We start from the raw sequence: 26835 nt of genomic DNA, 5'->3' as shown, positions 1-26835 counted from the left end.
AATCAGAATCAAAGCAAAACTCATTCACTTCAATACTGCGAAAAGTATATAAAAGTTAAAGTAATATACTGACAAATTAACGTAAAATACAGCAAAAAAAGTCCAAGCATACACTTATAGTCCAACCCGTTATTTTTATTAAAGTTCCAACCAATCTATTTCTACAATTTCAGAACACCATAATATATAGTATATATATATTTATATATGACATTCGTCGATTGTTCTGTAACTACTTTCAACTTGAAAACAAACTCACAACCTGAAGAAAAGTACAAAGAAAAACTCATTATGACGACTATAAAAAACAATGGAAGAGAGTAAGAGCTAAAAAGTTTTTATTAATGATAATAATTTTCGTGTTGGTTTTCATGAATTTGAACAGTAGTGCATGTATTCAAACGCTCAAAATGAAATGTTTGATGTAAAAAAAAACTCCTGATTCAAGGCGAAATATGACAATCCTCTCGCAGTGTTAACCTAACATGAAAAAGGTGTTGGAGAACACCAAAGATGTGTTATCCTAAATCGCATTCGCACACAATTTCCGTGTAGCTATATAGGCTTGAGACGAGCATCTCTACACCATGCTCGCGCTCCTATAACACTTTCTACGTGTAAAAATAAAAAAAAACTTACTTACACAAAGTTTAGTGTACCTGCATGTCCCACATCTTAGTTTCAGTCTTAGCGGCAACAGGTTGCTCCTAAAAGACACGAGTATGCGTAGGGCAATGCGCCATAGTCTGCGCAGGTTGGACTATTTTGATAGAAAGGTATACAAAATCCACCATGTGTTTCGCACTCAGTTATTTCTATAAGAAATTAATGTTGTAAAAGTTATGCCTTCAGTAGCAGATATACATGCAATGATTTGCATGTATAACAAAATATTTTTATATTATTTTGAAAATTTTGCATGACGAATACTTATGATGGCTATCTTTATCATTAAGGCTCTTACGTCCTGACATCACATTTCCCCGCGAAAATTCAAAGACCACGAGAAACAAACAGATCATCAATAAGCCTTTCATCACCATCTAAAAGATAAACACCACAATTACTTGCGGCGCGCGCTTTATAGACGGAAGGCCCCTTCCTTGATGAGATCCTTTATTCCGCGGTGTATAAGACTAGAAGAATTTTCAGAAATTGTTTAAATCCTGTTTATGTATATATGGATCACATTACTTACTAAGTTTAAAAAAAAAGGGGGGAATATAATTACGTCCATGCCGAATACGTCATGGGAAAAAGTCTTATAGGAATGCATGCACTCACTGAACGCCCACCCGCCCACGTTTCGACATGCAAAACAACTTCAAGCAACCTCTTATCGTTATTTATCGACCACCTGACTATTATCTATACTCTATTTGAAATATCAAGACGATATAGTACATTACATAACCTAACTTGTAAATTTAAAAAAAGAAGGTGGAAATTTATTAATGTATTTCTAGTTAAGAAAAATTCACTAATATAGCTTATATATAACCGTGTAATCCTATCGCAAAGTCTCATCTCTTTCCTTCACGTTAATAATCGCTTTGAAAGGATATTATATAACATAGTTAGATGCATGCATGCATTGGAGTGCCAAGATTAATGGAAATATCAAACAATAGATAGAAGCTTTACTCACATTTCGTTGCAGTTTCTTTCCGTCTTCAGTAAAAGTCTCCGTGCTGCCCGTGAAGTGAAATGAGCAGAAGCCCGGTTTCCTCAGCTATATGTAAAATCGTTGCGAGGTTAAAAATATCATTTCAAATTTGCCTAGCAGTCAATGAATATATGTCATCTTTGCATTGGGCTAAAGCTCAAGAACAGGCTGTCTATTGTTAGCATGTTTAACTAAATAGGAAAAAATCAATATAATGTATAAATCGAGCGCAATGACTAACTATAACAGAAAAAATATTAATTCATTCTTTAATAAAAGATTATTGCATGAATTTGCGAACTAAAACACAGATTATCTTATCGATGAAATGAAAAAAGGCCTACTGTTGCTTAAATGAACCCCCTGCAACCACGATCGCATGCAGCTTCTGCTTTTCCGGCGTATATTCGACCACAAAACGACAGAAGCGTATTCTTTAACTTGTCGATCAAACATCGGAAATCAACCTTGCATGGGTACTGTTGTAACTGAAAATACGAATGACAAATATTTGCAGAGATGCATTTTCAATTCCAGCTTATTAATATACTTGCAGGATTGATACAATTATGACCTATGAAATTGCCATATTCGCCATAGTAGCGTGCATGGCATCGGTGGCAAACCCAACCATTGAAAATCTCCTACTTTACATGTTAATATTCATTGACTGTGAGAACAATGAATTTCTAATGGAATAAATAGTTGTAATGCCCTTAAATCTGTCCATATAGCGATTTTAGATTTGTAAAGCTGGCTACGCGACTGATTCGAGAAAAATTCTACCTAAGTTGTACAACAATCACTCTTCACAAAATACCACCAGTTTTTGTTTCCTATCTTATGCACAGCACATATTAAAACCTTGGAAACAAAGTTTAACAACAAAACAGAAACATAATATCACTCATTATTTAGAACAAATTAATGCTGGTTTCCTAACACTATAGTAGCAGTTTTCATGTCACGTCCGCGTCGTAGATTTTGGTGCATCTTAAACTCGCTAATTTAGCTCTCGTGTGCGGTGGGCTACAAAAGCTTCAAACTTTCTATAAAAAATTTTACCAAATTGAGATACACATTTATATTAAAGTCAGGGCCGTAGTTAGAAGCGTATTTGGGGCGGGGGATGCATTTTCATATATTCGTCTTATACCCGAGAGAGAATGGGGTCAAAGAAAAAGCGTATAATTGAGGAAGGAAATACAGAGACCTCTAAGCTGGTCGATGTAATTTTTACGCATGGTGCATGAAAGTGTACCAAAATTTAAATCTTCAGAGGGTGTACAGGGTTAAAACGTCGTTGTGTTTGGATAACTTTCCAAACTGTGGACTGTTTTGTGTGTGTACATATAGTTTCGATTTTATTGAATTCATGCATTAGTGACTCTGCAGGGTGCCCCAATAAAAAGCAAAACAATTGAAATGACACATAACAAAGTAATAGGGACCACGTGCAAGTGTATAAATGTTTGACGTAGGTATTTTCATAGTGTGACATGGCAGTATAATTTGTTTGTCTACCAACAAATTACTTTTCTTGCCAATACGCTTTTATTCGCTTTACAAATATGCATAACCGTGCATGCAAGAATTGTTTTAGCGCGCTGAGATTTTCATTTGCGACGTGAGACCTCTATTTGTGCCGTGTAGATAACAATATTTAAATTTACAACTAAAGCACCATGACCTTCGGAATGTCCTTAACTCTATAGAAAATGTAGGCCTATTTAGCATTTTATATTATAATAAAGTTGTGTTAATCCCCACAAGCAAAATTTCGCGAACAAGTCATTCGAATTTTAACACTAGGTGATTTAAACAGTTTTTGGGTTTTTTAGGACACCTTGTATAATATACAGTTGCTATAATGAATTTAATAGAGTCACTAATAGATTCAATAAACTTACTAATTGATTCGCTGTCCTTGTTTTTATATTGTTTTTTTAACCCCGCGCATTTTCCCCATGCTTCGAAGCCCTCGAAATTTGATGAATTTCAGACACTATAAGATATAGAGCATGGAAATACTAAACGCTGATTGGCCGAGTGAAGGACTACCTATTCTCTTATGATAAAATAAAAAATTTAGTTGAGCACAACTAAACATTGCGTTCCTTTTACCAATGTTCGCTACTGGCGATTGATTGGAACAACTCGCCGTTCGTATACCCAATACGGACTCGTGCAGTCGCGCTACTCGTTATACTCGCGAGTGTCACGCACAAGTATTCCGTCGAGTTTTTACCGTATGTATGCTTATTTAAATTGATTTATATATAAAAACAATTTGTCTAAACAATCGATCTTTGGTAATGAGAATTTATAACCGATGCGACAGAGCTTCAAGACCTAATTCTATTACACTTCCTAATTCTCGTAGACCTCTAGACCTAATTCTCCTATGTTTAATTGTACATTGCAAGCGCCATAAAGAGTTGACGATGACACGTCACTTGTTCATTATAATTATTACCCCTTTTTAAAGAACGCTAGGCGTACTTTAAGGAAAATCAGAATCAAACCAAAACTCATTCACTTCAATATTGCGAAAAGTATATAAAAAGTTAAAGTAATATACTGACTAATTAACGTAAAATATAGAAAAAAGTCCAAGCATACACTTATAGACCTTATAGTCCAACCCGTTTTTTTATTAAAGTACCATCCAATCTATTTCTACAATCAGTTCAGAACACCATAAATAGTGCATATATATATGACATTCGTCGATTGTTCTGTAACTACTTTCAACTAGAAAACAAACTCACAACCTAAAGAAAAGTACAAAGGAAAAGACCATTATGACGACTATAAAAAACAATGGAAGAAAGTAAGAGCTAAAAAGTTTTTATTAATGATAATAATTTTCGTGTTGGTTTTCATGAATTTGAAACGTAGTGTATTCAAACGCTCAAAATGAAATGTTTGATGTAAAAAAACAATCCTGATTCCAGGGGAAATATGACAATCCTCTCGCAGTGTTAATCTAACATGAAAAAGGTCTTGGAGAACTGAGAACACCAAAGATGTGTTACCCTAAATCGCATTCGCACACCATTTGCGTGTAGCTATATAGGCTTGAGACGAGCATCTCTACACCATGCTCGCGCTCCTATAACATTTTCTTGGTGTGAAAATAAAAAATAACTTATTTACAAAAAGTTTAGCGGTGTACCTGTCCCACATCTTAGTTTCAGTCTTAGCGGCAACAGTTTGCTCCTAAAAGACACGAATATGCGTAGGGCACTGCGCCATAGTCTGCGCAGGTTGGACTATTTTGATAGAAAGGTATACAAAATCCACCATGTATTTCGCAATCAGTTATTTCTATAAGAAATTGATGTTGTAAAAGTTATGCCTGCAGTAGAAGATATACATGCAATGATTTGTACAACAAAATATTTCCATTATTCTGAAAATTTTGCATGACGAATACTTATGATCTGCCTTTATCATTAAGGCTCTTACGTCCTGACATCACATTTCCCCGCGAAAATTCAAAGACCACGAGAAACAAACAGATCATCAATAAACCTTTCATCACCATCTAAAAGATAAACACCACAATTACTTTCGGCGCGCTTTTATAGACGGAAGGCCCCTTCCTTGATGAGATCCTTTATTCCGCGGTGTATAAGACTAGAAGAATTTTCAGAAATTGTTTAATCCTGTTTATGTATATATGGATCACATTACTTACCAACTTTAAAAAAAAAGGGGGGAATATAATTACGTCCATGCCGAATACGTCATGGGAAAAAGTCTTATAGGAATGCATTCACTCACTGAACGCCCACCCGCCCACGTTTCGACATGCAAAACAACTTCAAGCAACCTCTTATCGTAATTTATCGACCACCTGACTATTATATATACTCTATTTGAAATATCAAAACGGTATAGCACATTACATAACCTAACTTGTAAATTTAAAACAAGAAGGTGGAAATTTATTAATGTATTTCTAGTTAAGAAAAATTCACTATTATATAGCTTATATATAACCGTGTAATCCTATCGCAAAGTCTCATCTCTTTCCTTCACGTTAATAATCGCTTTGAAAGGATATTATATAACATAGTTAGATGCATGCATGCATTGGAGTGCCAAGATTAATGGAAATATCAAACAATAGATAGAAGCTTTACTCACATTTCGTTGCAGTTTCTTTCCGTCTTCAGTAAAAGTCTCCGTGCTGCCCGTGAAGTGAAATGAGCAGAAGCCCGGTTTCCTCAGCTATATGTAAAATCGTTGCGAGGTTAAAAATATCATTTCAAATTTGCCTAGCAGTCAATGAATATATGTCATCTTTGCATTGGGCTAAAGCTCAAGAACAGTCTGTCTATTGTTAGCATGTTTAACTAAATAGGAAAAAATCAATATAATGTATAAATCGAGCGCAATGACTAACTATAACAGAAAAAATATTAATTCATTCTTTAATAAAAGATTATTGCATGAATTTGCGAACTAAAACACAGATTATCTTATCGATGAAATGAAAAAAGGCCTACTGTTGCTTAAATGAACCCCCTGCAACCACGATCGCATGCAGCTTCTGCTTTTCCGGCGTATATTCGACCACAAAACGACAGAAGCGTATTCTTTAACTTGTCGATCAAAACATCGGAAATCAACCTTGCATGGGTACTGTTGTAACTGAAAATACGAATGACAATATATTTGCAGAGATGCATTTTCAATTCCAGCTTATTAATATACTTGCAGGATTGATACAATTATGACCTATGAAATTGCCATATTCGCCATAGTAGCGTGCATGGCATCGGTGGCAAACCCAACCATTGAAAATCTCCTACTTTACATGTTAATATTCATTGACTGTGAGAACAATGAATTTCTAATGGAATAAATAGTTGTAATGCCCTTAAATCTGTCCATATAGCGATTTTAGATTTGTAAAGCTGGCTACGCGACTGATTCGAGAAAAATTCTACCTAAGTTGTACAACAATCACTCTTCACAAAAATACCACCAGTTTTTGTTTCCTATCTTATGCACAGCACATATTAAAAACCTTGGAAACAAAGTTTAACAACAAAACAGAAACATAATATCACTCATTATTTAGAACAAATTAATGCTGGTTTCCTAACACTATAGTAGCAGTTTTCATGTCACGTCCGCGTCGTAGATTTTGGTGCATCTTAAACTCGCTAATTTAGCTCTCGTGTGCGGTGGGCTACAAAAGCTTCAAACTTTCTATAAAAAATTTTACCAAATTGAGATACACATTTATATTAAAGTCAGGGCCGTAGTTAGAAGCGTATTTGGGGCGGGGGATGCATTTTCATATATTCGTCTTATACCCGAGAGAGAATGGGGTCAAAGAAAAAGCGTATAATTGAGGAAGGAAATACAGAGACCTCTAAGCTGGTCGATGTAATTTTTACGCATGGTGCATGAAAGTGTACCAAAATTTAAATCTTCAGAGGGTGTACAGGGTTAAAACGTCGTTGTGTTTGGATAACTTTCCAAACTGTGGACTGTTTTGTGTGTGTACATATAGTTTCGATTTTATTGAATTCATGCATTAGTGACTCTGCAGGGTGCCCCAATAAAAAGCAAAACAATTGAAATGACACATAACAAAGTAATAGGGACCACGTGCAAGTGTAAATGTTTGACGTAGGTATTTTCATAGTGTGACATGGCAGTATAATTTGTTTGTCTACCAACAAATTACTTTTCTTGCCAATACGCTTTTATTCGCTTTACAAATATGCATAACCGTGCATGCAAGAATTGTTTTAGCGCGCTGAGATTTTCATTTGCGACGTGAGACCTCTATTTGTGCCGTGTAGATAACAATATTTAAATTTACAACTAAAGCACCATGACCTTCGGAATGTCCTTAACTCTATAGAAAATGTAGGCCTATTTAGCATTTTATATTATAATAAAGTTGTGTTAATCCCCACAAGCAAAATTTCGCGAACAAGTCATTCGAATTTTAACACTAGGTGATTTAAACAGTTTTTGGGTTTTTTAGGACACCTTGTATAATATACAGTTGCTATAATGAATTTAATAGAGTCACTAATAGATTCAATAAACTTACTAATTGATTCGCTGTCCTTGTTTTTATATTGTTTTTTTAACCCCGCGCATTTTCCCCATGCTTCGAAGCCCTCGAAATTTGATGAATTTCAGACACTATAAGATATAGAGCATGGAAATACTAAACGCTGATTGGCCGAGTGAAGGACTACCTATTCTCTTATGATAAAATAAAAAAATTTAGTTGAGCACAACTAAACATTGCGTTCCTTTTACCAATGTTCGCTACTGGCGATTGATTGGAACAACTCGCCGTTCGTATACCCAATACGGACTCGTGCAGTCGCGCTACTCGTTATACTCGCGAGTGTCACGCACAAGTATTCCGTCGAGTTTTTTACCGTATGTATGCTTATTTAAATTGATTTATATATAAAAACAATTTGTCTAAACAATCGATCTTTGGTAATGAGAATTTATAACCGATGCGACAGAGCTTCAAGACCTAATTCTATTACACTTCCTAATTCTCGTAGACCTCTAGACCTAATTCTCCTATGTTTAATTGTACATTGCAAGCGCCATAAAGAGTTGACGATGACACGTCACTTGTTCATTATAATTATTACCCCTTTTTAAAGAACGCTAGGCGTACTTTAAGGAAAATCAGAATCAAACCAAAACTCATTCACTTCAATATTGCGAAAAGTATATAAAAAGTTAAAGTAATATACTGACTAATTAACGTAAAATATAGAAAAAAAGTCCAAGCATACACTTATAGACCTTATAGTCCAACCCGTTATTTTTATTAAAGTACCATCCAATCTATTTCTACAATCAGTTCAGAACACCATAAATAGTGCATATATATATGACATTCGTCGATTGTTCTGTAACTACTTTCAACTAGAAAACAAACTCACAACCTAAAGAAAAGTACAAAGGAAAAGACCATTATGACGACTATAAAAAACAATGGAAGAAAGTAAGAGCTAAAAAGTTTTTATTAATGATAATAATTTTCGTGTTGGTTTTCATGAATTTGAAACGTAGTGTATTCAAACGCTCAAAATGAAATGTTTGATGTAAAAAAACAATCCTGATTCCAGGGGAAATATGACAATCCTCTCGCAGTGTTAATCTAACATGAAAAAGGTCTTGGAGAACTGAGAACACCAAAGATGTGTTACCCTAAATCGCATTCGCACACCATTTGCGTGTAGCTATATAGGCTTGAGACGAGCATCTCTACACCATGCTCGCGCTCCTATAACATTTTCTTGGTGTGAAAATAAAAATAACTTATTTACAAAAAGTTTAGCGGTGTACCTGTCCCACATCTTAGTTTCAGTCTTAGCGGCAACAGTTTGCTCCTAAAAGACACGAATATGCGTAGGGCACTGCGCCATAGTCTGCGCAGGTTGGACTATTTTGATAGAAAGGTATACAAAATCCACCATGTATTTCGCAATCAGTTATTTCTATAAGAAATTGATGTTGTAAAAGTTATGCCTGCAGTAGAAGATATACATGCAATGATTTGTACAACAAAATATTTCCATTATTCTGAAAATTTTGCATGACGAATACTTATGATATCTGCCTTTATCATTAAGGCTCTTACGTCCTGACATCACATTTCCCCGCGAAAATTCAAAGACCACGAGAAACAAACAGATCATCAATAAACCTTTCATCACCATCTAAAAGATAAACACCACAATTACTTTCGGCGCGCTTTTTATAGACGGAAGGCCCCTTCCTTGATGAGATCCTTTATTCCGCGGTGTATAAGACTAGAAGAATTTTCAGAAATTGTTTAATCCTGTTTATGTATATATGGATCACATTACTTACCAACTTTAAAAAAAAAGGGGGGAATATAATTACGTCCATGCCGAATACGTCATGGGAAAAAGTCTTATAGGAATGCATTCACTCACTGAACGCCCACCCGCCCACGTTTCGACATGCAAAACAACTTCAAGCAACCTCTTATCGTAATTTATCGACCACCTGACTATTATATATACTCTATTTGAAATATCAAAACGGTATAGCACATTACATAACCTAACTTGTAAATTTAAAACAAGAAAGGTGGAAATTTATTAATGTATTTCTAGTTAAGAAAAATTCACTATTATATAGCTTATATATAACCGTGTAATCCTATCGCAAAGTCTCATCTCTTTCCTTCACGTTAATAATCGCTTTGAAAGGATATTATATAACATAGTTAGATGCATGCATGCATTGGAGTGCCAAGATTAATGGAAATATCAAACAATAGATAGAAGCTTTACTCACATTTCGTTGCAGTTTCTTTCCGTCTTCAGTAAAAGTCTCCGTGCTGCCCGTGAAGTGAAATGAGCAGAAGCCCGGTTTCCTCAGCTATATGTAAAATCGTTGCGAGGTTAAAAATATCATTTCAAATTTGCCTAGCAGTCAATGAATATATGTCATCTTTGCATTGGGCTAAAGCTCAAGAACAGTCTGTCTATTGTTAGCATGTTTAACTAAATAGGAAAAAATCAATATAATGTATAAATCGAGCGCAATGACTAACTATAACAGAAAAAAATTTAATTCATTCTTTAATAAAAGATTATTGCATGAATTTGCGGCCTAAAACACAGATTATCTTATCGATGAAATAAAAAAAAGGCCTACTGTTGCTTAAATGAACCCCCTGCAACCACGATCGCATGCAGCTTCTGCTTTTCCGGCGTATATTCGACCACAAAACGACAGAAGCGTATTCTTTAACTTGCCGATCAAAACATCGGAAATCAACCTTGCATGGGTACTGTTGTAACTAAAAATACGAATGACAATATATTTCCAGAGATGCATTTTCAATTCCAGCTTATTAATATAGCTGCGGTGTTGATACAATTATGACCTATATGTAATTGCCATATTCGCCATAGTAGCGTGCAAGGCATCCGTGGCAAACCCGACCATTGAAAATCTCCTACTTTACATGTTAATATTCATTGACTGTGAGAACAATGAATTTCTAATGGAATAAATAGTTGTAATGCCCGTAAATCAGTCCATATAGCGATTCTAGATTTGTCAAGCTGGCTACGCGACTGATTCGAGAAAAATTCTACCTAAGTTGTACAACAATCACTCTTTACAAAAATACCACCAAATCCTTCATTTACAATGCTAAAAGTCATTTTAGCTGAACTATGGTGCAAACCCGAACAATATTAATATTCTTGCATATTTAAGCGGTTGCGTTTTTTTTTGGGACACCCTGTATAGCCATGCATATTCAGTGGTCTTGCGTGAGAGGAGTTATTAAGCCCACCGCACACGAGAGCTATTAGCGAGTTTAAGATACACAAAATCTACGACGCGGACGTGACATGAAAACTGCTACTATATAGTGTTAGGAAACCAGCATTAATTTGTTTTAAATAATCAGTGATATTATGTTTCTGTTTTGTTGTTAAACTTAATTTCCAAGGTTTTTAATATGTGCTGTGCATAGGATATGAAACAAAAACTGGTGGTATTTTCAATTCCCAGAGGTGCTTATCTATTGCGCTTTAGAGCTGTATTAATGTTCTGCATATTTAAGTGGTTCCAAAAAAACCACAGGGTGTCCCAAAAAAATTGAAAACTATTGAAATCAGTCATTGATAAAATTTGAATGCCGTGTTCACGAATTTTAGCCCTTGGGGATTTAATGCAACTTATAAACTGCTAAATGCTTTGTGTTGCTAGAGAAAGGGGACATGTCGCAGGTCATGGTGCTTGATATACACATTTAAATATTGTTATCCATATTTGTAAATTGTAAATATCATTTTTGCATACAGGAAATTTTACTGCATCATATGCATGCATAAAAATGCGTATGGTAAACATTTATACACCTGTGGGTCCCAACAGAGTTCTTAGGCATTCAAACTCTTACAATTGTATTGTTATGGGTGATTTCAAAAGTTTTCGGGTTTTTTGGGACACCCTGTATGTACATACAAAAGATTTGAATTTTCTATTAAAAATTTTACCAAATAGAGATACACATTTATAGTAAAATCAGGGCCGTAGCTAGAAGCTAATTGAGGGGGATGCATGTTCATATATTTGTGTTATACCCGACTGATTTCTTTTTTATGCTATTGCTCATACATATATAAACATGAATATATGAATATCACTCGTATATACTGGGTTGTCTCAAAAAAAAGGCTTAAATGTGCAATGGTATTAATATTGTTCGGGTTTGCACCATAGTTTACTATGCTTTTAGCATTTTTAATGAAGGATTAAAAGCCATTTTCAATTCCCAGAGGTGTTTATCTATTGCGCTTTAGAGCTGTATTAATAATGTTCTTGCATATTTAAGTGGTTGCGTTTTTTTTGAGACAACCTGTATAACCGTATTCAAATATTGTTGGAAAATAGTTTCTAAGGTGCATCTGGGGAATGAGATTGACGAAAGAGGCAAACAGGCCAAGTGCATTGGAAGTCTGGAACCCACTTTCCTTTTCGTGCAAGATGGCGGACTCTAGTTCATCAAAGTTGGCCGAACACGGCAAACAGGTATAAATTATTGCCCTTTTTTACCTCACTTATCGACGCAAATCAAGTGAGAATATTAGAAGTTGGCGATCGTTACTATAATCGTCGTATAACAACAATTTTTGCTTGTTTCTAGGCTTATTCGGACAAAATTTCATTCAAATCGAATATGCTTTTCCCCATGCCCCTGGAAGAAAACGAAAATTTAGACTCATTGAATGATGGAAAACATTTGGCTCAGGATCATTCGGTTTGTTTATCATGATATTTTATATTTTATAATAAAATTTCTTGTGGAGATAAACGGCCATTAGATAGTTTTTGTACGGACTGTACAGTTATACTGTACCAAAGTAACCAAACTATATGCACTTTTAACATATACCTTTCCCAAATGCTCATGCTATAGAGGCTTTATGGCCCACCTCACCAAAACATAGTAGCAACATTGTTTCACCTGACCACTCACCTTACCACATGACTGATTTGGTGAGAACATTTTGTAAACTGTATTTACAGAACTCAGTAGAGAATACATTACCTGGTACTCCAGACTTGTACTTATTAGTAACTGCACTGTATCATTTACAAATTGATTGTGCAGTGTGTTGATGGCATTGCAATTTTGCCAAACTTTAACTTTTCAGATCTTTTGGAACTTAATAAGAGATCATGCATAATCCTAAAATTTGGTTAAAACTCATACCAAGGGCCTCTAAGATTACTTCTTAATATCTGTCAAGTTAGCAATAGCCAGAGTTATTTTTTCTCTATTCATGATTTATATTTTTAAAGAAAAGGCTCATGAACAATAGACAGTATAAACATTTGACTTCTCAAGCTTTCTCCAACTTACAATTCCTGGGGATCACCTACAAACAATGAAAAAATTTCCATTGACATTGAAGAAAAGCTTGCAGATCACACAAAGTTGTAAAGAGGTGTTTGAAAGGGTTTCATATATTCGTTCTTTTTATTTTCTATAAGGAAGCAATAGTTTCTGCCCTTCCGAAAAGAATATCGAAGCCAATACGTGTGGAAGATGTAGAAAAGATGGGTTTTGGTCACCAGGTTAATCAGTTACCACCTCATCTCCAGCCGTTTGCGAATTGTGTACCCAAGACCTCCTCCAGGATTCCCTCCTAATATGAACCCTCGGGTAAAAACGCATGTTTCTTATTATGTTTTCATTTGCATAAAATCTGTACAACTTGCTTCGATTGCAGTTTCCTGTGAAGTGTAGGGTGCAACTGCAGTTATTTATTCATTTCAAATTTGTGTTGTTTTTTATTGCTTAGTATTCCCAGTTGGATACATAAGAATGCCATTCAAGTATTTTTCAATATTTTACATTTGCAGAACCGAAGAGTTCTGGTGCAGAATATATAAATTGATGTATAAATGGTGCAGAATATATGTAGAATTAATATTTTTGTGACTACAACTATCTATTCTCTTTCAGAGTCCAATTCACCCACCTGGTCCCTATGGCCCCCCTCCTATTCCTGCTGTTCCTCAAAATGTTGCTCAGGCACAATCTCTGGCGTTATACCCAACTATGATGAATCATAGGATGCCCTTTCCCCCGCACACCGCCTTCTCAACCACCACACTTCCTCCGACCTGTTTATCACTCCGACCCAGGTATGTTCTTGTTTATTTTCGGTTCATTTAATCATCTCTTCTTTTTATAGAGTTTTAAAATTGTTCAATGTTATTAGGATGTGAAAATTATGGAACCTTCTGTAAATCGAAATATTGAGAATCTGAACAACTGAGAGGCCTAGGGAATTCATATTAACTAGATTTTAGGGAAAAGAGAAGGGTCTTAAAGTGGGCGATGTCCATTCGCAATAAAAGGAATCGCTTTGTTCATATTTTGAACTGCTTTTGGATTGACCCTAGGATTATTTTAACCGCGACTTTTCTTAAAATATTTTAACGGTGACTTTCTCATTCCCTATGCCATCCCACATGACTTCACAAATAGAGTTGTGGCAAGATATAGGGCCTAAGTTTGTTTTGAGTTCCGATAGTAGTTACTAGTTATTACGGTTAATACTATCGACCTAAACACAAAATATTCTGTTGCAGGGTTGTCTTCCACTGCAGGGTTACACGTAATGTAATATTATGTTCTTGCTTAGACCTTTGAGAGACGTCGTTTGACTAAAGAAACATCTCAAAGTACAACTGGAGTGGAAATGGAAACAAACCATACTAATAAGGATATAAAGATGACTTCACCTCACGTCACTAACGGCGATCACAACTTCAAACCAAGTACGTATACTGCTTGTCAAACAGCTCCGACATGATATAAGTTAGCACACCAAACACCAACAAAATTTGGTGTTTTTTTATAGTTCTGTGGCTCGTACGTGAATTGTTAACCATACCTTTCTTTCATAGCCACGTTTGAAGGATCTCTCGGTCAAGTTTCCGTCGGCTCTGTATTTCATCCACGCGAGGTCGTTCAAGTTGATGATTCTGGAAAGCCTAAAGGACCTGTAAGTATCTCTGTTATAACCTTTCACAGATTGAAATCGATTGTACACCTCGAATTCCACAGCATGTTAGGGCTTCATTATACAGACAATCAATAGTTACTTTTACATAATAACCTGAAAAGCTTTTGCACCAAATTTTTATTGTATCTGCAGCCTATTAAGATTATTCAAATGTTACCCTTAATATAATCATGTAAATAACATGATGAATAGAGATTAGTTAAATTCTGTGATGTGCTGACAATAGACCTGAAATGGTTAAGTTTTATTGGCTATTCCATGGTCACAATATCTGAAATGGGTTAATTTTCATGCAAGCTGAAAAGGTCTATTTATGGAACTATCCCCGAAATAGCTTATTTACATACCAAGTCTTATTCGTAAGTATGCGTGTTCACATTAGTTAAATATCGCAGCAGATTTCGCTTATCAGTTTGGAACGGATTTCCCTCATAAGGTCATCTAAATATACTTACTTTAATTGTATCTATATTAAACAACAATTCTCGTGTATAGGTTGGCTCTTTAAAAGAAACCAAAAAGAAATACCAATTGCTCTTAACAATTGAAAAGGTAAAGTATCTTGAATTTCTTGTAATATACATTTTGAGCACGCTCCTTTTTTTTCTATACTTATTGAACCCTAAATAGATGAGTAAGCTGAAACGATAACTTTGCTTTATGACACTACTTGTACTGAACCTGTACTGAACCTGAACTGCAATATAGAGGTGTTTTGCCCGCGGTTCCTACTTGTCTCAAAAACTTATTGTTGTGATTAGCTTCATCCAATCATACTCTATTGTCTCAGAGTTGCAAAAAGCTGCGGTTACACGGGTACCACATCACATGAATGTACCAAAAAAAACAAATATTACGTCATCATGCTGGTTGGCACTTGACTCAGTGACGTGACTTCATTTTTAGGAATGTTTTCAAAACTTGAAATCCTGCTCGGGGGGAAGATTGAACTCTTTTTGTATCTCTGCACTGTCTGTAGATTATAGCGTTCCAAGGGCCGGTTGTATCAAAGCCGGATAGCGCTATCCACCTGATAGTGATTTTTTGAAACTAAAACTGTCCGTTGTTCATTATAACCTGGATTAAATCTTATATATTAGTTATTAACTGACGTTTCTTTTATTAAATAAAGTTATGTGATTTATATCCGTGGAGTAAAGCTTTTCAATCCTTTTTATGGCAGGTATGAAAAATTGACGATCCGGTGGATAGCGGCGTCCGGCCTTGATACAACCGGCCCCAGTCTTGCAGAGGTCACTGTATAGTTACGTGTTCACCCACAGTTAACGGTGTTTCATTTTCGCTCTAGGGCTTTGATCAAATTCTACCAATAGAGGACTTAGAACGTACAGTGTGTATAGTTCTTCAAGTACCACAAGACGTGAGGTAAGACTTGGCCAAAATTTTAACTCGGATTGGAGTAAATACCAAAGCATAGAGAACATAATGATTGCTACATGCAAGTACAATTTTTACAGTTTTTACAAAATATTATTGTAAGTTTTCATCATATTTAAATCTGCTTGTTTAGACCACAGTTGCGTGAGAGACGTGAAAGATTGTGCCAACGTTGCTTTGACTTGGTGAATTTAACGCCATCAAAAGACTCTAATAAGAAGTAAGTCCATTTTTATTGCCGCAAGTTTTTGTTAGCAAACCGTGGTGAACTTTGCATAGCTGGAACCTAGTAGGAAACACTCGGCTAAATCGTTGATATGGTGACCTAACGACAGTGATTACTGGTTCCTTCCCCCTAAAGTGCTTAGTTCGTTGTAATTCCTGCATCTACCTAGTTAAAACAGTTTTTATACCTCTCGGATAAAGGATATCATTATTGGGATGATGAAGATGATAATAATGTAAACAGTCGTAGCGGAGTCCTTTTATACTGTACAGGGTGAGTAAAAAAAAAGTACCCCCTATTGAAATGAAGCCTTTGTTGATTTGAATGCATGATCAACGCAGTAGTGTGTAAATAGCATAGTTATTAGGTTGAGGCATTCAAATAAAGCGTCTTGCTTTCAATTGGGTTTATCATAATATTAAGGCAATCAGATTCTAACAAAGGCTTGATTTCAATAGAGGGGACTTTTTTCTGACTCACCCTGTAGTGTAAACATTAATTATATCAAACAATGAAATAAATTTGGCTATTCACATTGTTTTGACCTGCATGCTGTAGTTTCCTCCATACAATTGCTAAAACGGATGTAAACAATTTTTGTTAATGAGCTCGTCCAAGTAAAATATAAGACATGAAAAGCACAACTGATTTCAAACGCTTTTTACCGACCACATCAAGTAGCTGGTTTACACCTGAAAATGTTTTCTATCTCTCTATTGAAGACCCTGTTAATTCTTGGCCTTAGTAAAGCATCTTGGCCTGATGGTGGGTATTGTCTTCCAATGCCTTCAAACCGAGCGTGTCCATCAGGTTGGTCGAAATGGCTACAGAAAACACGACGTTGAAGATGACGACAAAAATGCGTATTGCGATGCAAGACGCTATGGCTGGGTTCCGTACATTTCGAATTATTGCAATAATCTCAGATGGGGATTTATCTGCAAAACTCGGCCAAACTTCCCTTCTACCAGAAAGACATGGCCCGAAGGAGCGTATTGCATTTTCAGATATGGTGGCCGTTGTCCTAGAGGATTTGCTATATATAACATCTCTTACATGCAACCATTGATATACAGGGTGTATAAAAAAATTCGAATCTAAATTTTGCGTGTAATAATGCAAAATATGTTTGACAAATTTGGTTGATTTTTCCACCATTGTGAAGTTCATTTATTTCTCTTTCAAATGACACGTTGCACGTGTCATTTAGTTGAAAAGTAAAGGAGTACTGGTTCGACAAAAAAAGTTCATAAAAATCACAATCTCCCGCCGATGGAAATTGGAGGTTTGTTTTATTGAAAATTAGTCCTAAAGGGCTTTAAAATCTAATTATTACTGAAAACTAAAATACAAATTTTCGCAAAAATTCTGCTTATTCATGTTCAACGACAGCTTTGAAGAACACAATGCCTCAATTAAGCACGGAACAACGAACATTTATTGATTAAATTTGCATTTTCTTTTGTCTGGAGGTCTCACTTCGAATTCCCATCGGCGGAAAAATTTGATTTCGAGCAACAATTTTTAAAAGACGATAACTCGGGCAGTTTTGGTCGTGTCGATATAAGAACGCTATAACCGCAAACTAAATAAGCTAATCTCTGTTGCCATATAAAAATGCTTCTACACAGTTAACAGTTTTTCTACCTCTCGAATAAAGGATATCATTACTGGGATAATGAAGATGATCAGAATTTAAACAGTCGTAGTGGGGTCCTTCCAGATGAATGGTATGGTCGTGACACTAAAATTTACTTCTGCTGTCGTAATGATGCCGTAAAGCAATCTTTTAATCGAATCAACCGTCTTTATGGTCTTCCCAAATGTTCCGAAATGATATTAATGCGATACAAAGGAAAGTGTCATCCTCCTCAATCTGGTTATCTTGGACCTCATACTGGATACTTGCAGTGGGACACTGAAGACAAAAGAAACAGAGACGAACATTTTGGCGTGTTTCCTGACACCAGTAAGAGTGGTGGCAGAACCTTCGGATATGGAATAGTTATCCAATTTTGTTCTTACACATCGTACTATCATTGCTGAGTGATTTGCAGTTCAGCTAACTTTTGATTCTCTACTATTTGATTACAATAGCTTAGTTTATACGAAACACGAATATACTCTTGCTGCAAAGAATTTTTCTGATTGTACATGTATTGCAAAGCTGATTAAAAAATATACCGGACATAAAATGTTCTCAAGTTTGCTTGGTTTGTTACTTTTTATTGTGTTTTTTTTATTTAGGTTAGATCAGGCCACAACAATAATAAAAGGCAAAATAATCCACAAAAGGGATTCAAAAAATCTTAGTTTAGCGACAATTTCAAACTGCAAAGCATTGATTACCAACCCCTGTGAATTTGTTAGCCAAATCTTCTGGAGATTTGTCCGTTTTGCATGAGTGTATGTTTTTGTGAAATGAGCGTTTCTAATTGCAAAATTGGTAGTCCTGAAACCTAAAAATGGTCAGTTAAAGGTTTTTAAGAGAAATTCTTTTAGAATTTAAAAATTCTTAATTTAAAACGTGGAACTGACCCACTGAGAATGCTCATGCCCAATATTGTAGATACCACTGCATGCATGTTTATTGTGGTTTAGCTCCAATCGTTCACTGCTGGAATCGGTTTGCCGATTCAAAATACTTCTTACTTTGCCTCCTCTTAAACATTCGTGGAAACATCCTACAAATTTGGTGGGATAATAATTTTTATCAAAGATGGTGTTTATTGACGACCACCTAGGCTTCTACTGATACTACTTTGACAGGATAGCTAGTATAGTGATAAAAATTGTATGTAAAGAATACGCACAGTCATATTCGGCTTGTACTGACCGAGAGATGGCGGATAATAGTTTCAATCTTGAAGTTTAGAACAATTTTCGTTTATTCTTTGTGCCCTTGCCTCAGGTGTTTACCGCCGTTTCTGTCGGTCTTTATTCGTTGTTTCTGTTTGCGCTTGAGTTTCCTCCAACGATATAATTATACGATACTTTGATACTTTCCAACTTCTATGTGCCCACATAACAAACTCGTAGAGATTTTATATTTGCATTGGATATAGTAGCTTGGTATTAGACCAAAAAGGAACTAAATAGGGCGTAGAAGTTGAACGTCAATAAGTTTTCGTACAAAGACTGACATTCAGTGGAAACATTATTTATTTTGATGTCCAAAAAACGTTTTACACTTTACCAGTCGGTATGGAAACAGTTTAAGTGCAGTAGCTAAAGCGTTTGCGAAAGTCGAAGTGTACTTAAAAATAATGCCAACTCAAGGAATAAACTATAAGCTTTTTAAAATGCTTTCATTCAAGCAAGTGCTAATCGGAATCTAACGGTAACGCTATATAAGCAATATTTTTATTCTGGTTGATTATTGCTTGGTGCATGTGCAACCAAAGTGTTCTGAAAACTCCTTTTTAGTATAGATTAACAAAAAAAGGTTTTATTCTACGTCAACTGTTTTTTACAAGACAAAATAGTTGTAACTCGATCGAAAAGGTAGACAATGTATTTATTGCTTTAGATTAGGGAGTATACTCGACACTATTGACCGAATTCAAAACCTTCGGTGACCTAAATGGGTGCGTGAAAGATTTTCAAGTTTGAAGGACACTTGAAAATTATTGTCAAGCACAAAGGCAATATAACATCATCCGCTTTGCTCTATATTCGTTCACAAGAGTAGCACAAAGTTCATTGTGGTCCAAACCCTGCGACCCACGTGTTGTCGAACTGACGGGCATGCATGCATGCGAGCTTCATATTAAGTTCAGATATAAGCTGTCATTGCAATAGTGGTCTCAAATCTTCGTTATGAATTTGTGATTTTTCTGTAGACATTATTTCTCCTATTTTAAATAGTTTGACATTTTATACTATCTCATCTTTGACGCCACTTCACTCAACCTAACTTTAAAAACTGAAATAATGAGTTTGCAAAACAATGTTATTCGGAGTTTGTTTTGCTTAATCATTGTTTGAATTCAATATTAAAGTACGTATGTCCGTAATGATGTAGACGATGTGGGTTTGCTCACTAAAATGTGAAAGATATCGATGTTCAATTTTTTTGCAATGTGCAAAGTACGTATGTCCGTAATGATGTAGACGATGTGGGTTTGTTCACTAAAATGTGAGATATCGATGTTCAATTTTTTTGCAATGTGCAAAGTGTAAGGTATTAAACTAATATATAACTGCGTAATTAAGACTGCATTTGCGTTCTCTTACTTGATTTATGCTCGAAATGAGAATGTTGTATTAAACACTTGATTACTTGAATCATGAAGTATTGTAATAAACTTCATGATTCGTGTAGCTGGTATTAGGTAATAGGGGTAGAAATGTTTAATCCGAATCTTTTATTCCCAATTAGTAATTTTAACACAATGATAATGGCTCTCTGGTAGTGTTTGATTGATGCATGATGTTGGTTATAATTTGTAGAGTGAGTGTTATGAACTTACTGTTAAGTACTATTCCTGTCAGTAACTTGTGAAAAATAGGTTTTAAATAAGTTCCAATATATACCCAGGGAGTAGCGTGGCAGCGTCTTCAAACAACTTCACCGCATTAAATTGGTCGAACAACTGTCGAGAAACATTTTTTGTCAGTACTTTTTCTATTTTAGGTTGTTGTTAACGTTATGCAGCATTTGATGCAAAGTTTCAAATAAACGTTAAAGGAGTAAGAATTTGGACAGCAAAGTGAAGTGATGCTTCAAAAAACAAAAATCATATGACGATGTCACGTGTGTGTCTTTATACCACAAATATTACATAATACAATGAAACAAGAGAGGGCTAGACTTCCATAAGCAATATACTTCGGAAAAAGGTGTGGGGTTTGAGAGGTTCTAGATGGAACAAAAATTAATCATCCATATATTTTACTTCCTTTTGGGTATATTCATGATGCAATGCTTTCTCTAGCCTATTTTTGATTATCCCGATTAGGTTAGCTTAGGAATAAAGAACTGTTTTAAGAGATTTGTAAAATTTGTTATTAATTTTACTCTTATGTCTATAGAGAAAGTGTATTTTGAATCAGAAAAAAAGGGGTGCTTCTGTTGACATCTTGAGATTTACGCAGGGGTGATCGTAATGAGGTCATAAACCATGAAACTCAACGTTTCGTCAAATTTAAAAGGGTTTTCTAATCATCCTGAGGAACATGTTAACAAAATCTAACTTCGAGGTTTTGGGCAATGGTCTTCTCGAAGTTACCAAAAAAGATCGATTTGTATTCAAAATAAAGCACGTCGTGTTAAAAAACCAACAGCGGCAGGTTGCACAAAAACTGGGTAGCGCTATCCATCGCAGAGTGGTTTTCAAACGCTCTAAAATTACCCGTTGTTCTCTGTGACCTTGATTAAACCTCAGAATTCTTACAACGGGTGCTCGTCTTTCCATAATCTGCAATTTCACTGTTTTTTTGACTTGTGAAACATGTAAAACGATTGAAAGTCAATAATTTGTTAACCATGCATATGGCTAGTTACGAATTCTATAATTATTATATACTTATTGAGTAAAACGTGTGATAGTTGGAGTGTACATGATAATGTTGAATGAATTGGTAATCGTCACTCCTGAGAATCTTTTCTTCCTCAAACGATCTTTGCATATTATGATGAAATTAATTTGTTTTGGAATAGTGCAGTTTTGTCTCCTCTAAAAATCATATAATAAATCAAACTGTTAATCACTCGTTGCTCTAATTAAGACCTACTCACATAGACCTAGCTGGGCTGGTTTCTCCGGCACAATAAACCTTTTTTAAACAGAACGTTTCCGGAAAAAACGCTCCTTCACATTATTTGAAAATCACTTATATTGAAATGATGTTGGATTCGTTTTATTTTAACGCCTGTCATTGCTAACGTTCACTGTAGGCCCTTCTTAAGTCACAAGGAAAATTTTTTTAAGTCACAAGGAGAATTTTTCTTTGCAACAAATTTGTTCTTTCCAAAGTGAGCTAGTCGGGTTGACGCATGTTAGCAGGCTAGTCCAGTTTGCTGGACTATAATGTACTTATTACCACTACTTTCTGCACATGGAAATCATCAGAAAAATCTACACATTTGTGTAATGTTTTCTCGTGTGCCTAAAACGGAAATTGTAATAACGTGCTTGTACGATATTGCCTGGTTTTCAATGATACGGAAATGAAAGTAATGGCTTTTGATATTGAAGAGCTGGAATATTACAAAGACCTAAGTGAATATGGCACTAAATGCTGATAAGCAGGAATTAGTGCTAAGTGCTTTATAAATTAGCATAAGCAGCGGGTATAAAACCTTCGCTTGATAACCAATTTGATCAGAAGTGAGAAAAGAAGAAAACGAGAAAAGTCAGAAGACAGTGAACAAGAATAAAGTGAAGAGATGAGGACACTATATTTGTTGCTTGCCCTCGGCCTGCTGTGTGCAGTCGTATATTCAATACCAGTCGAGGATGACGAACCTTTGGAAAAGGAGTTGAAAGAAGGTACCATCATTACCATGCACTTTACAAGCATAGTGAACTATTAGTTGTCATAAAATCTTCAGGGTTTTGTTTATTCTTGAAGATATGAACATATTTATAGCTTTAAATTTTCAATACTCGATGTCACGAAGCCATGGAAGCAGCCAATCAAAATTTATCTTGTTTACTAAAGTGTTAGACTCTCGCTATTGAACGAATATCCGACGAAAAACGCTAAAATACAGAGACAACCAAGAAGACCCAAGGACGTTCCTAAACCTCAAAAATAAGCCAGCTATATTGCTCTTGGACTTGATGTGGTTCGCAAATAATATTTGCACTTAAATGTTTGAAATCGTTTCTAGATAATGATGAAAATGCCCTGGAAGAAGACGATGAAGACGACAACGACGAAGAGTATGTTTCAGTTTAAATTCCTTGTTATACACACTAGTTCATCTTTGCTTTGGGTTTGTTGCACGACAGGGGTATCTTGTTAGTGCAAAGGGGCAGGCCAGAGGTAGAAAAGTTCGATTAATAGTCAGTTTTTCTAAATCTAAATTTTTAACTGACTCTGTGCCCGATTTTTTTAGAGACGAAGTTCAAGCAGATCCTTCGGCCTACCGAGGATATGGCAGACGCAGACGTCGCAGACGCAGGGGTGGTTACGGTGGAGGTAGACGTAGACGTAGATATGGTGGTAGACGTCGCAGACATTATGGATAAATATGCTACATGATTTCAAGTATGCATACGCTAAAGCCTAGTTTATAAAGCCCATTGTTTTTAGAACACCATGAGTGATCATATATAGGCGTAAGAATACAGCTTTGTTTGTCAGAATAAAATACAAGGAATTCTCAATCCTTGTAAAAACTATGCTTGTGATTCGTAATTGCCGAAGAATTTATGTGCGTTAATAAATTCCAGTTAGTTTGGCTTTGGATTTCAACCCACACGAAGTTAAATGTTCCATTTTCTTTTTTGTTCAGGATAAAGGACTGGACCCACTGAAATGAATGGACAACATAATTGACAACTTTAATTGCATGCATCTTTGACAACGTGTAACCTGTAGATCTAAAATCAATAAAAATAATGCATTGAAGATATTTGCGTTCGTGTTTTTCTGTGTGTGTGAGCGTCTGTATTAACCAGGGAACAGCGTTCCTAGTTTGTAGGTAGAAATGCCTGGCTTGCGAAGGTGCCTTCATTTCTGGCTTGTATATCAATTAATTTAATATGGCTTTGGCGAGGGTTTTTTCACAGAATTCACAGCCGCGTGTGACATTGCTAGCTTATAGACCGGTCTCAGGCCTAGCTTTGAAATTGAAATCTTTGTATGATAATTGGACTTTGGCAGGGCTTAGCTTTGCCGCTTTGGTCTGGAATTTCAGGCAATCTCACGCCTTAGAGTTTAGAATGACGTCAAGTCAATGACACAAAAGCCAGGACTCCGCGGTTAGGGTAGTACTATATATATATATATAAAATTATATTGCTTTATTCTTTTGCCTTGCTTTTGTACTGTACTGATTTACATTCATCTTTCTCAAAAGATCTTTTGAGGCAAGTTAATACCTCTACTGACTTCATTACCAAATAAATATGCTAAATAGCTACTAATACTAAAAGCAGTAATGAGCGGCATGGCAGCCAGGGAAGGGGGAGTGAAGGGGGGAAATACTTAAAATTATTGCGCCAAACGCCACGATCAACGGAGATATAAATATTTCTAAAAAATTCTGACGTTCAGTTTTTTTTCTTTATATCGCCACAAATTTAGTTCCTTCCAGCTTCAAGTGGTAAAGCCGTGTTACCGATTTGTTGCCTGGCAACCTCATCTTTGTTCTTTCTTTATTCGTATGCGTGATATTAAAAGAAATACATTTTCATTCTTTCCATTATAATCTTGAGGGACTTTTAGCAGAGGCCAATAATTTGAGCAAGCTAGCATGCAATTGCACTCGATCGCTCTACACTTATCATACATATACAACTTTCACGACTTCACCTGATATTCTCCACTCTCAAGTATATCTCGCCTAATTTTTGAAAGGCAAAGTCTTTTGAAATCCTGGAGTAAAAAACAATGGTCCTTCGTTTTAATGCAAGATGTATCCCAGTATTTTTAAAGCATTTTGGATTTTTGTGGACTGCAAGGCTACAAGACCCTTTCAGCAAATTCATCACACTCATTTGCAAGTTTGTTGACCTATTTTCTACAAGATCATCCTCTTTAAGATTTCATAACCTGCGTAATCCTGTATACTTTATCATAAACTACAGTATATTATATATTTTTACGGTTTACCGGATGTACTAGATTAGTACCAAATCAAATCAATCAACAAAGAATAACTCACGACCAAAAATTTTTCGTGGAAACACTCTTTTCAGTTACAGGAAACTGAATCACTTATCACTGATAGCAAAGAACATCTTACAGCTTATATGGAGGCAATTAGCAAAACTATACAGTTGAAGTAAAGGGAAAATCGTAGTGTAGTAAAATCATTGCCAAGTCTCCTTTCAACAATTTCTTACGTGTAATTAAAATTCTCTAACAATTTTTTTAACTATTCGCGCGACTCAACTTTAGCAACGAATTTATTTTGAATAAATTAATCAATGATGATCTGATCATTCAATCAAGCATAAAAAAATTGGCTACAGGAGAATTTTGCTCCTAGATCGACTAAAGTATTTAAAAATTAATTGCTATAGATCGCTCTATTTAGCTTCGCGAAGGCTACACACGCATGTCTGCATGGTATACTGTTTGGGAAAAGGGATTCCGAATGCAACAAATAACTGATCAAGAAACTTTCACAAAGTTTGGTTTGTGAAGAATTAGAAGTTCGTAACCCTTGATATTTTCACTAACAGGTTTATAATTTAACTTCCGGTTTTCGTAAGTTGTTAGTCTCTTACAACTCTCCGGAATGAGTCAACTTGAATATTATGCACTGAATATGTAGTTGTAAACAGTATCTTTGTATTAAGGTTAAAAACATTTAGTTTGTTTGTGGAATAAAACGATAGACTTGCTTTCTATTTTGAACTTAATATCCACCGTTTAAGCTAAACGGGCTTGATCCAACCGGCCCCAGCTAGGTCAGGATATTATTGAATTCACAATTATTTATTCTTTACGCGGTAAGAAAGAGCGGTTTCTCAAATGGTATACATTTTTTATTTCATACCAGCAAGAAGTGGTCAAATACTTAACTTTTTTACTTTTTAATAAAATACAAACTTGTCCAAAAGAAAACAAGACGAAGAAGATTTGAATTCATTAGGAGATTGATACATGCGTGCATGCGCCATTCAGGATCGAATGTCCACTCATTTCCCAGTGATGGAAAAATGGATGGTTATTGATTGGTAGTTTAGGTATTGAATGAAGCTTAAGAACTCGTCCTCCTTGCTATGTAGCAACTAAATCGTATTTTTTGAGACACCTTGTAGGTTACTGAAGATGGTGCGATTAAAGGTATCTCAAATTCTAAAGAAAAATGGGCAAAATTTTGTAAACTTCACATTAAATCTTGGGTGTAAAAATCGATAGCATTACAACATAAACAGCATTTCATATTGCTGGTTTTACCTTTCGCTATAACAGCTCTTTTAGCGAAGAGCCATTCTACACTTTGCTTTGGTTGTACAGCCCTCCTTCTTCCTCTTTAGACCTTAACTGACATACAGGGAAGGGTTTCCGGTTTGCAAGCCCTTATCATAAACTAGCTACGTTTTATAATCGCACGTTTGGTAGTTTTGGCAGTGATTATTAACCTAGCTTGTTAAAAATATTTGATCAGTCGAGATTTATTAGGCCAGTCTTATGAAGCCGTTTGTTTGCTATTAATTGTTATGTTTATCGTGCTTTTCTTCGGCTGTTACGTCACAAAAGCAGATTTTCAAAGCACGCTATGCCAAGAAGATATAAAATGCCAAAGCCAGCGCACG

The 26835-nt window shown here is 35.5% G+C and overlaps 2 protein-coding genes and 2 long non-coding RNA genes across 14 annotated transcripts in view; 2 read left to right on the top strand and 2 right to left on the bottom strand.

Moving 5' to 3' along the window:
* Positions 1–237: 237 nt before the first annotated feature.
* On the bottom strand, positions 238–6262 carry LOC114521116. 4 transcript variants are annotated; one of them, XR_003686765.1, is made up of 5 exons: positions 5822–5975; positions 5138–5216; positions 4845–4996; positions 644–659; positions 238–262 (listed from the first exon to the last, which is right to left on the bottom strand). It is a non-coding gene; the product is annotated as an uncharacterized LOC114521116 (long non-coding RNA). The 4 variants fall into 4 exon arrangements; XR_003686766.1 differs by lacking the exons at positions 238–262; positions 644–659 and adding an exon at positions 4348–4440; XR_003686764.1 differs by lacking the exons at positions 238–262; positions 644–659 and adding an exon at positions 6184–6262 and having other exon boundaries at positions 4809–4996; positions 5822–5905.
* A 2262-nt stretch (positions 6263–8524) lies between these two features.
* LOC114521117 lies at positions 8525–10863 on the bottom strand. 3 transcript variants are annotated; one of them, XR_003686769.1, is made up of 4 exons: positions 10004–10159; positions 9318–9396; positions 9023–9174; positions 8525–8619 (listed from the first exon to the last, which is right to left on the bottom strand). It is a non-coding gene; the product is annotated as an uncharacterized LOC114521117 (long non-coding RNA). The 3 variants fall into 3 exon arrangements; XR_003686768.1 differs by lacking the exon at positions 8525–8619 and adding an exon at positions 10367–10863 and having other exon boundaries at positions 9006–9174; positions 10004–10087; XR_003686767.1 differs by lacking the exon at positions 8525–8619 and having other exon boundaries at positions 9006–9174; positions 10004–10156.
* Positions 10864–12037: 1174 nt separating this feature from the next.
* Positions 12038–21443, top strand: LOC114521113 (protein PAT1 homolog 1-like). 5 transcript variants are annotated; one of them, XM_028541530.1, is made up of 10 exons: positions 12038–12259; positions 12375–12488; positions 13226–13397; positions 13701–13882; positions 14386–14521; positions 14651–14748; positions 15265–15321; positions 16079–16155; positions 16301–16387; positions 21030–21443. In XM_028541530.1, the coding sequence occupies exons 5-10, from the start codon at positions 14443–14445 to the stop codon at positions 21055–21057; spliced, it is 426 nt and encodes a 141-aa protein (XP_028397331.1). In that variant the 5' UTR covers positions 12038–12259; positions 12375–12488; positions 13226–13397; positions 13701–13882; positions 14386–14442; the 3' UTR covers positions 21058–21443. The 5 variants fall into 5 exon arrangements, 4 of the variants coding, with proteins under 4 accessions (XP_028397331.1, XP_028397333.1, XP_028397334.1 ...); XR_003686756.1 differs by lacking the exon at positions 21030–21443 and adding exons at positions 17116–17678; positions 18054–18574 and having other exon boundaries at positions 12041–12259; positions 12375–13397; XM_028541532.1 differs by lacking the exon at positions 21030–21443 and adding an exon at positions 18054–18570 and having other exon boundaries at positions 12039–12259; positions 12375–13397.
* Positions 21444–22735: 1292 nt separating this feature from the next.
* The window catches only part of LOC114521066 (coiled-coil domain-containing protein 96-like), a 36424-nt gene continuing 32324 nt past the window's right edge, over positions 22736–26835 (top strand). The window contains exons 1-4 of one of the 2 annotated variants that reach the window (XM_028541456.1): positions 22736–22887; positions 23232–23283; positions 23460–23611; positions 23859–23962. In XM_028541456.1, the coding sequence (XP_028397257.1) occupies positions 22785–22887; positions 23232–23283; positions 23460–23592 (288 nt within the window). In that variant the 5' untranslated portion in view covers positions 22736–22784 and the 3' untranslated portion in view covers positions 23593–23611; positions 23859–23962. Of the gene's footprint in view, positions 22888–23231; positions 23284–23459; positions 23612–23858; positions 23963–26835 lie in introns of those variants that run through there. The other variant, XM_028541457.1, reaches the window with a different exon arrangement.

The sequence above is a fragment of the Dendronephthya gigantea genome, unplaced genomic scaffold, assembly GCF_004324835.1.
Source record: "Dendronephthya gigantea isolate DGI-Jeju-01 unplaced genomic scaffold, DenGig_1.0 000019F, whole genome shotgun sequence".
In the NCBI taxonomy this organism is placed as follows: domain Eukaryota; kingdom Metazoa; phylum Cnidaria; class Anthozoa; order Malacalcyonacea; family Nephtheidae; genus Dendronephthya; species Dendronephthya gigantea.
The sequence above is the reverse complement of the archived record's forward strand: the minus strand, read 5'-3'. Positions and strand labels throughout refer to the sequence as shown.

Coding starts and splice junctions, on each gene's coding strand:
- LOC114521113 (XM_028541530.1), top strand. CDS start 14,443: ATGGAAACAAACCATACTAATAAGGATATAAAGATGACTTCACCTCAC. Junction 16,156..16,300: donor CAAGTACCACAAGACGTGAG/GTAAGACTTGGC, acceptor CTGCTTGTTTAG/ACCACAGTTGCGTGAGAGAC. Junction 16,388..21,029: donor TCAAAAGACTCTAATAAGAA/GTAAGTCCATTT, acceptor TTTCTATTTTAG/GTTGTTGTTAACGTTATGCA.